Here is a 13,591-nt window from a genome sequence, read left to right on the forward strand (position 1 = left end):
GAGCAACCAAGAATTTAAAAAGAGAGGGAATGTGTATGCAGTGGTGGAAAGGAGAGGAACAATGAAATGGAAGATTCACAAGATTTCTCAAGTGACAAAAAGGGTTTACATTTTAATCTTAAAGGGAAGGAATTTAAGTGGTAACCAATAATTATAACTACTGGACAGAGAGTAGAACGGATGTATATTAAACCAGTAATAAGGACAGATTTTAAAAGATCCACAGGGATCATGCATTGTAGTTTGAGCCAGAAAGAGAAAAGAACCTCCTTCAGTGATGGAAAAGCAAAACACAATCGTTGTTAATGAGAGTTCAGGAGGAAGAAAAAGTCACAAAGGCTTTATTGCAGAAGTCTGCTCTGCGGTTGCTGTGTTGGAGAATCACATCTGTCAACTCATTACCCTATTGTGCGTTCAAGCAGCCGGGAGTCGAGTCTGCCTGTGATGCTCATAGGACATGTACCAATGACATTTACTCTGCCTCCCCTTCATACTCTTTTCCCTCTGAGAACATTCCTAGTTCATTTCTTTTCTTGGCTTCTTCTCCTAGTCTTTAGTTAAGTCACTTCTTTATGTAAATTGAAAACCTTCTAGCTTCAGCGAAACAGAACATCAAATTTAGATTTACTGCTGTTACATGACTTATTAAGAACGTGTCCCCAATACTGAAAACTTGATGAGCTTATTGTAGCCCTCCGTTTATCTCATCCTAATGTAAAATCTACGGGACAGCAGGTCAGAACACTGGGCTGTTAGCCCGGCCTCTGCTTAAATTAACTTAAAAAAATAGAATTAAATAATTTGAGAGGCGTCTCACCTTTAAGATTTTTCACTTTTTTCTTTGCTCTCAAGTTTTAGAAAGAAGTAATCTTATTTTCAACTCTTTCTCCCCCCCTTCATACTATTAAACATTTAACATTTTGGATTTATGAGTTTTGGATTGATGCTATAAAATTACCATAAATTAAGTTTCTCAGATATGAAATCGGTTTCCTGTGTCTGAAAGTTCTGAAAGCTTTCCGTGATGTATGGGTACATTCCTGTAGAAACTATGAAGGGAAATTGCTTACACTTTCACTTTCAATAGGTTAATACTATTTAATCCACTCTCCCTCTAGGCTACTTAGAGAGTACATCTCGGTGGCGCCAGCACTGTCTTGCTTATCTTAATTTGGGATTCTGCGTCTGAGCAATTTACATCTATCCAATAATATATCAAAATGTCTGTACTACCTTACTGCACGAGCTTGAATTACATGAGTCACATGTATGAAGCTACTTATTATTGAAACAGGAGAAAAAAAGTAATCTAAATAGTTGACTTCAGTCAATTTTTTAAAACTTTAAAAGCTAAATTAAGAACCATCATTGAAATGATGGTTTAAGACCACCTTTGAAGAAAATTGATGTGATTGATAAAGTACCAAAACATCCACTTTTTAAAAAGATTTATTTATTTACTTGAGAGAGAGAGAGTGCATGGGGAGGAGCAGAGGGAAAGAGAGAGAGAGGGAGAGAAGCAGACTCTGCTAAGCACGGAGCCTGACACGGGGTTTGATCCCACGACCCTGAGATTATGACCTGAGCTGAAATCAAGAGTCGGACGCCTAACCGACTGAGCCACCCAGGTGCCCCCAAACATCTATTTTAATAGATGGGGAAAATGATACAGAGAAGTTAAAAGCAGTTGTGTTCTATGTCTATGCAGAACAGCCTGTAGGAGTGAGTTCAGCTGTCAATGGTCAGACACTACGATTACTTAATAAGGTCAGCATCTCCATTGTTACCACCATCTTGCTTTAAAATCTGTAAGCCACTGCACACCATATGCTTGTACTGAATATGGAAATCATCCCCGATTTTTGAAAGGCGAGCTTGGACTAAAGCAGGGGATGAAGAGGGTTGGAGGGGTCAGAATATTCTCTTCTTCAACACAAACAGCAAAGACCCAGTTGGGTCTTTTTATTTGGTGATTGTTCTGTTTTGTTGTTTGGGAGGAGTTGTCCCACCTTGAAGGGCATTTAAGGTAGAGGCTCAAATGAAGAGACCACTGAGATCATAGTCCCACCCTGATCTCAGTGTCCCTTTTCAGCCCCTGGCTATTTGCCATCAGCAGTGGACTGGGGCCAAGTGAAGAAGGAAAGAAAACGTTTAAGAGCAGAACCTGAAGAAAATGGAGACCCTCTCCTGAAAGGGGCACCCTGTCTCTTATGGTGAATCCTTAAAGCATTGCTAGGAAGCAACTCTTAAAAATTAAGGAACGCAAGTGTCTAAGTGTACTTTCCAACAGTGGAGCTTAATGAAACAAAGAAAACTTGAGAGAAATGAGGAGAGTAAAACTTTAGGAACAGGAGAAAGTATTTTGTGGTTGCTGGTGGTGGTGTTTTCCCCATGTGCTGGGAAAGGCAGAGAGACCGGAGGTCAGGGAAAGTCATCAGCCAGGAAGTAGATCCTGACTTAGAAAGACTTTGCAGAAAGGGAGGGAAGAGGAAAACAGAGCTGGAGAGGAAGGGTGTGGAAAGGTAGACCGACTGGAGAGAAGAGGTGGGGCCCTCCTGACTCAGCCTGGAAGTCGGGAATTCAGTTTCCAGGACCTCACACTCGGCAGCTGGGTTAGGCCTCCCTGAAGCTCCCAGCCCTGTGTCTCCTGGGCCATCTCTTGGCAATCCTCCTCATAAATGCCAGTGGAGGGGAAAATGCTGAAATGGATTAAAGGTTTCCCCTCCAGGCTATTTTCTCACCCTCTGAAGACCTTGTAATTGGAGTGGAATAATAACAACACTTTAGCATTTTATACGGTTTTAGGGCTTGAAAAGGCAAAAATTTTAACACTTGAAAGTGCATGGATCTCTCATGTTAATTAATGAGCTGAATCTAATCTGTGATTGCAAATGAGGCTCACAGAAACTGAATCTGGGCACATTACTGCCCAAATACAATTAGTAGTCTAGTACTTGGGAACATTTTTCCCATATAATATCTTTAACTAAAATGGGTCAAGTGCATTATTTGCTACCAAAACTTTTCTAAAAATGCTTTTTTTGGGAAATTGGACAGAGCATTCGCTCCATTTCAAAAAAAAAAAGATCTCACTACAAAGATTCTCAGCTGGAACCACTGTAGTTACGTAACTTGAATTACAATTACTATGATTTTATTTTATTTATTACTATTATTTTTTTTTGCTGAGAAATGTATGTTTATTCTGATACAGTTGTACAACTAATCTAGGACAAATTACCAAATAAATTTTATATTCTTTCTTCAGGACTGGGTTTTTCGATGACTTCAAATTTAGGATCTTCAAATTTGAAGTCCGGGAACATATTCATGTCTGCCTTACCATATATTTGCTTAAGCTTAAAAAGCTCCCTCTCTAGGTCTTGCTGGTGCTCTGGGCCAGTATCAGCGGGTCCTCCAGACGCCTGTCGCTTAGTTCTGTACTCTCTAGTCTTGTCCACGAAGAGTTTCTGTACAGGGTCAAGCTCCTTATTAAATGCCACCGCTGTAACACCAATGTTCCTCCTCAAATGAACTGAGACTGCAGACCGAATTAGAGAGGAGAACCTGAAGAGCCTCTGGACAATCATGGTGATTCTGTTACGGACAGGAAACGTCTCAGAGGCAGTCTGCCACAATCACTATGATTTTAAGTAGAGGTCGCTTAAACTGTTGTGACACGTAATGATAGGGACATTATACTACCAGGCTGGCAGAACAGCCTTTCAGAGAACTAGAAAAGGCACTACTGTACGCCACCTCAGGGCTGACACAATTCTGTGTTCGCACACACACGCTTAACAAGGGAGGCATGGACTGGATTTCAGACTCTGCTCACTCCCGGGCCAGGCACCTTCGTTCAGGGCATAATCCTGTTGACTATGATAGGACAACCTTGATTGCTAACTTCCAAATCTTGTATTGTAAAATAAATTTGCTTAAATTATTGAGTTCTTACATTTAGCACATCATCCAATTAGTTTCATATCAAGCTCCTTCAGCTCTCTAAAAATATTTAGGCTGAAAGTTATAAAACCATAAACCATGGGACTTCTGTGTCCCCATGCATTACAGTGTGACATAGTGAATGCATGATAAATATTTACTGAATGAATGAATAAATGATAAATATTTATTAAACAAGTGAATGAATAAATGTGAAACAAAAAAACAAGGCGTGCATTTAAGTTTCAACATTTCTTAGTCATTTGGTTAAAGCTCAGAGACTTGCATTCCCACCACTCAAGAGGAAATCATTCTAATCACATCATAGGATTGCTGTGAAGATTTAAATGAGACCATAATAAGAAAGCATTTTCTCAACAGGAAAGACAATCAAATATGTTGTTGTTTTAACGATTATTATTTCAAATGTCAGTTATGTTGTTAAAATCTACTTACTACTTAGCAGACTTTCTAGTTTGCGAGCATCTTAATTCATCATCTAATTTACATAATCCACAGTAAAACTATTTTTGTTTTTGTCGCTGCTTCAAAATAACATTAATGTCAAGACATACTCTTTAAAAACATGTCTTACAGAGTTAGCTTAATAATTGAGGTGATCCTGAGAGCTAGCTAGTAGCCCATTTTATGGAAAAATGAAGATACGTGAGAGTTCCAGATCTAGCATAGTCAGTCTTTTCATCACAGAAGTGTTTGCTCAGCACACAAGGGCCAGGTAATTCCAGTACACGGGCCAGTCCTGAGTCTTTCATAGACCTTATCACGTTTCAAAAATAAGCATGGGATTATTTGCCTGTTAAAAGATGTCTAAGGTGGCAAGGTGGCCATGTTGCCAGCTCCAGGGGACATCATCCTGTGTGTAGTCAATAGAAATGTGCGCCTTGGACCTGTGCTCTGAGAAGAACAAGATGGGAAGTAACCAGAGATAATGAAAACCCATTTAAATGGGGGGGGAGCAGAGAAGAAAGGCTGGTGATAGGTACATAGTAACTAGTGAGTGAGTAAGGACGGTGAGGGAGGGTGGATGGTCTTGACCAATTGCCCAGTTTCTGGCCTGAGTGGATATGCTGAGGGGAGATGTGGGATGTGGGAATCAACTCAGATTATTGTATGTTTATGAATATCTGTCTCCAACTTCCTTCCAAAGGGAAAATCAACACGATTTTAGATTAACAAAAAACAAAAACAAAAACAAAAACATGGAATCCCATGAACTTGGTATAATTTTAATATTTGGGTTTGAACAATCTACGTATAAGCACATGAGTCATTTCTCCTCAGTACAAGTAGATGTTCCTGATTAGCACTGAAAGCATATGAAAACTATAATTACTCTATGTATCGATCTGATCAGAACCTTCACCATCAACACCAGTTTGCACATATTCAAAACATTGTTTCAGGCAATTCTGAGAAATGAATAGAAAATGAATAGGAAAAAAAAAAAACACATCTATTTCATGACGTTATATAAACAAGTCTCCTAACTCTCGAATTTGGAAACCCACTCATCGGTCTGAGTGTCTTTTCCCTTGGTACACCCAGAAACATTTATCCTCTGTTGCAATCGTGCATGGGTTATTTACGCTTCAAGATTATAAGCTTATTGAGCAAGAACTTTGTATTATTTATTTTTCCAACCCATTTCACACTTTCTTCCACTAGGTAGGTCACCTCCTTGCTGGGTGTGATTCAATATACATGAATAAAATTTGCTGTTTACCCACTGGAAAACTTAAAAAAAACTTAATTTTTTTCTTTGGGTGTCAGCTTTATTAATATAATTCATATACCACACGATTCACCCACTGTAAGTATATAATTCATGTTTTTTGTATATTCGAAGACATGTGCTACCATCACCGCAGTCAATTGTAAAACATTTTCATCACCCCTAGAAGAACCCCAACCCCTTATTCTTTAGCTATGGCTCCCCAGTCCCCTCTGTCCCCCAGTCCTGGACAAACAAGAATGTATTTAAAAATAGTTAGTGCTCAGTGTGGTTATCTCCATAGGTGTGTCTATTCTGGACATGTCATGTAAATGGAATCACAGAATGCGTGCTAAAACTTACTTCTGAGATAAAACCAAACACACAGATTTAAACAGGTAAAACTTTGTTGCTTTCGTCACTTCCCTTTGGCATGCCATGTCATCTCTCAAAACATTTTTTCCACCTGTTATTCTTGCAACAACATGTTTTAAAAGAGAGTAAGTTTAAATCTTATTTTCAAGAATATTTAAGTATTTCGCTATAAACACTGATCGATTTTAAACTTAAAAAATGACACCTGTCCTCTGTGTTATTACTATTTTAACTTATGGCCATAGAAACAAACAAACTAATACTTAGGATCTTCAGATTTGGCATCCCCTTTAGTTCCCTCACTGTGGCGTCAATGTTTGTTAGCTCATTGTGGTGTAGCAGAAGTAAGTACAATGAAGGCAGAGAGTGCAGGCCTGAAAGACATTTTTTTACAAGATTTTAAACATTTTTAATGCTAATTAAACATGCTAACTAAACAAAAGCAAAGAATACATTTCAGCTGGTACAAGGAGTCATTATTAATAATAATGTGATTTATCATTAAGAATACAACAAAGCACAAGAATTCGAATAATTGTGATGTGGACATGGAGAGCCAGCTTCTTTCACTATTATTGTTTTCTGTTTTTTTCTCTGTAGCAATAATTTTTTTTTTGTTTGATTTCAGAGGGGTTATTTTCCTTACTCTTCTTTTTGTTGTGTTTTGTTTGGTCAGTGTTAGATTCAGAAGGCCAATCAAGGGAAAAATTGCTCACTTAACTCAATACCTTCCCCAAAATTGCTCAGCTCAATATTTTCTTTACACAACAGGAAGCCACATATTCATATCACTTTTGTTGATTCTAAATTTCACATATTCCCACATTTTTAACAGAAATGAAAGTGGGTTGTGTCTTTACAAAGCCACATCATAGTTCAATTGGCAAGATTTTCTTTCTCCATGGTACATAGAATCATGGTGGATCTTAAAATTTATGACATTTTGACTCTATGATACATGATATTTAAAACAAATGTTTTGTGCTGTATCTCTTTGTATTTCATGATCCTAGTGCATCATGTACTTTTGTACCTGACTTGAAATTGTCAACTTAGAGATAGTTACACATGTAAAATTAACTCAGAGTGAAAAGAGAAAGAATTTGGCTGGTAAAAATTATAGCCATTGAAAACATTAAGACCATTTATAAAGTTATGTTTATTAATGCTCCCAAATATTGTTAAAATTCACTTCCCTAATACCCACTTTGTGTCCAACTGTGCAGGAGGATGGCAAAACTTCTATTTAAAAAAGAGATTCTTCTACATTTTGAATGAGGCACATGACAATATTACATTAACACTGTAATCCGAAGCACATTTTTCAAAATGAAATGTAAATAAGAACATTTTAAAAAATGGATTTCATCACATGTTTTCAACAGAAATGTTCAAATAGATTTTTGCATACCATTAGCAGTACGATAGTTACCAGTTATTACTCAGTTGAGAATCTATTCAATCAGCAGAAAACATTTTAGACATACCTCCTATGTCAAATATGGCATTGTTGTTCAGATACAACTCTACCAGACAACAGTTTCTAGTTAAAAACGTTATTCCCTGGAGCTGAAAATGAAAGAGAATAATATACTTTCTATAGTAATTATATGTGTATGTATATATATCTATAAATAAATGTGAGTATATATATTTATAAAATTATAATAAGATCATAGAAGTTTGATGTTTGCTCTTATGATGATTTCTGACCATTTGGTCTGGGCTATGAATTTCCATCTGGATTGTCTTTGAGGGCATTGCAATGAAAAGGATGTTTTCAGCTAATTGAAGACAAACCTCTCATCCTGTCTCTCCCAAACTTCTTGCATAGTTTTAGATGCCTCTGTAATCTGGCCTCACCCCTTTGCTCTAACCTTGCTTCTCACAGTTCTGCCCCTGGCAGTGGATCTGGCCCCCCGTACCCACTAACTCACCATCATACATTATTTAGGGACTGGTATGTGCCAGGGGCTTTCTCCTCAATGCTGAAGCCATTTCTGCATCTGTGTAGGAGTCATGCCTTCTCTTGCCTGCGTGACTTTCTCCCTGGTACAATTCTGATCTTTTTTTTTTTTTTTTAAGATTTTATTTATTTATTTGACAGAGACAGCGAGGGAGGGAACACAAGCAGGGGGAGTGGGAGAGGGAGAAGCAGGCTTCCTGCTGAGCAGGGAGCCCGATGTGGGGCTCGATCCCAGGACCCTGGGATCATGACCTGAGCCGAAGGCAGACGCTTAACGCCTGAGCCACCCAGGCTCATCCCCCCCCGCCCTTTTTTAAGATTTTATTTATTTGTCAGAGAGTGAGAGAGAGCAAGCACAAGCAGGGGGAGTGGCAGGCAGAGGGAGAAGCAGGCTCCTTGTTGAGCAGGGAGCCCAATGTGGGACTCCATCCTAGGACTCTGGGATCATGACCTGAGCTGAAGGCCAACATTTAATCGACTGAGCCACCCAGCCGTCCCATGTTTCCAATCATTCTTAAGCATCAGCCCTTGTCCAACAGGGCATACCAAACCATGCTTGAGGGACGCCTGGGTGGCTCCGTTGGCTAAGCGCCGGGCTTAGGTCATGATCTCAGGGTCATAAGACCAAGCTCGGGGCTTACACTCAGAGGGGAGTCTGCTTGAGATTCTCGCTCTCCTTCTACCCCTCCCCCTGCTCATGTGCACGTGCTCTCTCTCAAATAAATAAATAAACAAAATTTTAAAAACATCCCCAAAGTGATGCTTGGGTGGCTCAGTCGTTGAGGGTCTGCCTTTGCCTGGGGTCATGATCCCAGGATCCTGGGATGGAGCCCCTCCTCTGGGATATAGTATGAGCAGGGAGCTTGATGCAGGGCTTGATCCCAGGACCCCAGGATCATGACCTGAGCCGAAGGCAGATGCTTAATTGACCGAGCCACCCAGGTGCCCCTCATATCTTACTTTTAAGATTAGATTCGAAATTTAGTTCTATGAACTGCAAATAGTCAAAAGCAGTCTTGAAAATTCCCCAAATGAAGTACTGTATACAAGAAATGGGGTCTTCAACTCTAGACTGAGGGTCAGAAGTGACTGTTACTCTGCAAAGAGAACTCTGTTTTAAAAAAAAAAAATTGACTCTATGACCTCTATACAATTTAACAATTTGTTTGAGTTATGAGGATGGTAGAGCCATGGAGGTGGGGCAGGTATCTTCTAAGAGCAGGTGGTAAGTTAAATATAAGGCGATCTTTCTACCTAATACAGGATCTATCAGGGAGAATATTCCCATTAAATAGTTACTGACCACGTGCTTAGTACTTTCTATACAGAAGTATATGCTCATGATTATAAACTAGTTTTAGGAGTTTATTAAAACTTATCATAGCGATTATCGTTATCAGTTAAGTAGAACTGTTTTGGCCTTCCATGGATTGATTCAGATAGATGCCGATGCATCTGATTTAGAGGATTTATTGCAAATTTTAGTCCTGAGACATAGCTCAGAAAAGCTATTTTAGGTTTGTATGCAAAGTCTCAAAACTGATTTCTTTTAATGGGGTTTTCTTTAATGTGCGTTTGCAACATTCACAAATTATGAGGCTATAAAAGTCACGTGTGCTGCTCATCTCATCATTTCACAGATTCATCTGCACCCAATTATGTCAGCCCTCATGCAGGAGGACCACCAGCAATTTCCCACAGCTTTTCTTACATCACGAGAGTGACTACGTTCCTCCCAGGTAGGAGACCATGCAACGCAAAGAGGGTGCGGGGGTCCCAATTGGCTTCCTCTGCCTTTCTCCTCTTCCTACTGGCCTCCTGACGGCAACTCATTGCCTTCCATCCTTCCTTCCGCTCACCACTCCCTGATCGAATGATAGCCACACCTGACACAAGTATAAGACAACAAACCCTAGCTGAAACCATGACTTCTTCCCTTCTTTTCCGGTTGCCTGCCCAAACACACATCAACAGAACATTTCTAATGACTCAAGACTTTAATTTCTCTTGCATTACTTATTAACACATGAAGAATACTAATAAACTCAATAGTTTCATCTTGATTATAGAATCATGGTTTTCCCAAGAGCATTAATAATCTTTGGGCCATGATTACTGGGACTTCAAGACTGCATGGTTTGTTGGGTGAGATGGGTAGGAGAATGGAGTGGAAAGAGATAAAGCTAGTTCATGAGGACCCTGGAAGCTATTACAAGATTTTGTGCAGAGGACTGTGACTGTCTAATTTTATTTTAGAAAGAAATTGGCAGGGAAGAACATGGTTTAGAAGGGAGAGTAAGTATAATGGCAGGAGTTGAATGAGAAGGGGGTTACACTAATTCAGAAGACTATGTGGTGTCCCAGAGGAGAGTAATTGCAGTGGGAGAAGAAAAGTAGAGGGAATTGAGAGACAGTTCCAAGGTAGAATTCACAGGACTGAATAGATATTGCAATGTAGCGAGCTGTTGAAGTCAACATCTAGGAATGAGAACTGGAAGACATGCTGATTGTTCTGACACTCAAACCATTGTTAAAGTAAATGGTATATATAAAATATATATAGTGTTATAATTATCCATTTAGAAAAATCTACACTATTAATTTGAAGGATCACCATAGGATTTATATTGAATGTGACATTTCACAAAACATTTATTTTAATTCAGGGCTCGGACATAAGTGCTCAATAAACAAGAGCAATTATTACTTAACCATTATTTTTTAGAGAGAGAGAGAGCTGAGAGTACTTCCATTTAATGTAAAGCACTTACAGGTAGCCCCTGAGGTACTAGTGGAGAAAAAAATATGCCAGCATGAATTTAAAATTAAGGAGGCATTCTTTTAGAACAGGGCTTCTCAACCTCTCTAACTATTGACATGTAAGGCCAGATTATTCTTTGTTGGGGTTGGGAGGGCAGTCCTGTTCATTGTAGTATGTTTAACAGCAAATCTAGTCTCTACCCACTAGATGCCAGTAGAACACACACACTCCACTTGGGACAATCAAAAGTGTCTCCAGAGATTGCCATATGTCCCCTGTAAGGGAAAGATTGTGTGTGTGTGTGTGTGTGTGTGTGTGTGTGTGTGTGTGTGCGCGCGCGCGCGCGCGCGCACACAAACTCACTTCTTGTTGGGAACTGCTGATTTAGAGTCAAGGGAAGAGGGGAGAGTCATACTGATTAATTGCTAGTTATCAGTTGGCCCTTAGCTAGATGGCTTCACAGACATTATCTAATATGATGCTTACAATAGCCCTGTGTTACTTGTTTTATCCCTATTTACCTAGGGGGAAACTGGGCTCAGCGAAGTTAAACAACTTTCTCAAGGTAACAGAGCAAGGATTCAAATCCAAGTCTGTCTGATTCTCAGATCAAAAACTGTCATATAGTACATCATAATTGGGTTCATTAAAATAGAGGAACCTCTATATAAAGTAACCAGAAGACGTTAATTTTGAACATACTTTGAAGTAATGGAAAATATTGTTAGTTTGAGTAATGGAAAATACTCTATAAATTATTTTTTCTACTATTTCAGCCATGTCTTTCACCAAAAATCATGCTTAAAATACATCCAAAAATATTTGGCATAAAATGGGAAAAAATAGAAAACTCATCTCTCAACATATATGTCCGGCAATGTACTATACATATACTAAACCAACTAAATTCCATAATGTATGTTGTAAAGCTACTGGAAAAAAAGTAGCAATTCAAAAAATTCTTTACAAATATTTAAAATAGCACCTTAAAAATCATTTAATTTTTCAAATGCTCTAAGCTGTTTTTAGAACAAGGTATATTTGGTATTAAATGAATAAATAAATATAAATGTACCCAAACCTTATTGAAGGAATGAACTAAAATTGTATATATTGACATATGGAATATTTTCCAATACTCAATCTAAAATTTTCCATTGCTCAAACTACTAATATTTTCTATTCAAAATATTTCCAAATTAACATCTTCTCGATGGTATATATATATATATTAAATATATACTTATTTAATCTTCACAACAAACTCATGAGGTATGAGTACTATTATTACCTTATTTTAAGGTTAAATCATTTTAAATCATAACTAGATATATAGTGTAGATATCTATGAATTTCACAAGCGTGCAGTGAAGCCTTATTTAGGTTATTTATGTTGATTTACTTTTTTTGAAGAGGTTTTAAATATTTGGCAAAATATAATTCTTTCAACAAAGTTGACATAAAGGATAGAATTAATGTTGCCCTGAGGCAACAGAAACATGTTAAGAGCCCAAATTATGTGGAATGCATGCTAGTTCATTTTATTCTTTAACAGCTCTTGTGCTCTACTATGGGATTTGTGTGGCTCTAAATCGTTTTTTAGAACAAAGTATGTTATGTATAAATGAATAAATAAATATGTAGATACCTAAACCTTATTGAAGGAACCAACTAAAATTCCATGATGTATGTTGTAAAGGTACTTGGAAAAAAGTAGTAATTCAAAGAATTCTTTACAACTATTTAACATAGCACATTAAAAATGATTCTTTCATTTTTTAAATTGTGATTTGCTAATTTTGTACATCAGTGTTCCTTTCTAATATATACAAATTTGTGCTATTTACCAAATTCTCAGTATGTGCTGACTGCTTAGGAGATAGGAAACAGTAACATATTTTTTTTTTAATTATTAACATATAATGTATTATTTGTTTCAGGGGTACAGGTCTGTGATTCATCAGTCTTACACAATTCACAGTGCTCACCACAACACATACCTTCCCCAATGTCCATCACCCAGCCACCCTATTCCTCTACCCTCCTCCCCTCCAGCAACCCTCAGTTTGTTTCCTGAGATTAAGAGTCTCTTATGGTTTGTCTCTCTCTCTGGTTTCATCTTGGGAAACAGTAACATATCTTAATGGCATAGAAGAATGAGTCCAGGATCTTTCTTAAAGTGATTTTGTTTATTTTAATCAGAGCATTCTCTGGTCAGTTAGTATGGAACATGTTATTATAAATAAGTATTTCAATGATTTTTTAGATGATGAAGTTTAAAAACAATGACTTTGCCAGAAGAGGTATTTTTATTTGAACTTGGTTTGTAAAATTTGTCACCTATTTGGTCTTTGCTACATGGCAGAAACTCAGATTCCATTTTGGACTGTTGCTTGGTCTAATCAAATGCTTCTTCTAATCTGAGCCAAATGCAATATACCAAAGGACTGCTAGTTCTTCCAGAAATGGAAGGATACCACCATTGTGGCACCAGTATTATGAGTTCATTATTGAGTATGTGTAAAAGAAAAATTTTGAGGTGATGAGCCCAAACACAAATGGATCAAATGAGTAGACCATCTGAAATTGTAGTGTTAAAGGCAAGTCACTCTACTTCTCATGGAAGGTTGGAAAGGATGGACGGTGACCTAAAACTCCCTCGGTCAGGCTTACTGGAAGATGAGACAGGGAAGGAAGCCTTTAGAAGGCCTCAGTCAATATGCATCTAAGAGCAGCTGCCTCCCACTGATTCTGTGAGGGGAGCTGAGCAAAAGGTGACCCAGAAATGGAGGTGATGCAGAACTAGCGACTG

The 13,591-nt window shown here is 38.1% G+C and overlaps 2 protein-coding genes across 2 annotated transcripts in view; both read right to left on the bottom strand.

Annotated features, from left to right (window-relative positions):
• The window catches only part of LRRC72 (leucine rich repeat containing 72), a 41,773-nt gene that overhangs the window by 14,651 nt on the left and 13,531 nt on the right, over positions 1-13,591 (bottom strand). Inside the window, exons 4-5 of the mRNA XM_032402000.1 lie at positions 7,540-7,621; positions 6,316-6,426 (exon numbers count right to left, since the gene is read on the bottom strand). Of these exons, the coding sequence (XP_032257891.1) occupies positions 6,316-6,426; positions 7,540-7,621 (193 nt within the window). The remainder of the gene's footprint in view (positions 1-6,315; positions 6,427-7,539; positions 7,622-13,591) is intronic.
• On the bottom strand, positions 3,252-3,608 carry LOC116630503 (ATP synthase-coupling factor 6, mitochondrial-like). Its single transcript, XM_032401216.1, has one exon. It carries the CDS (start codon positions 3,588-3,590, stop codon positions 3,252-3,254), a length of 339 nt encoding a protein of 112 aa, XP_032257107.1. The 5' UTR covers positions 3,591-3,608.

The sequence above is a fragment of the Phoca vitulina genome, unplaced genomic scaffold, assembly GCF_004348235.1.
Source record: "Phoca vitulina isolate PV1807 unplaced genomic scaffold, GSC_HSeal_1.0 scaffold4, whole genome shotgun sequence".
Taxonomy (NCBI): Eukaryota; Metazoa; Chordata; class Mammalia; order Carnivora; family Phocidae; genus Phoca; species Phoca vitulina.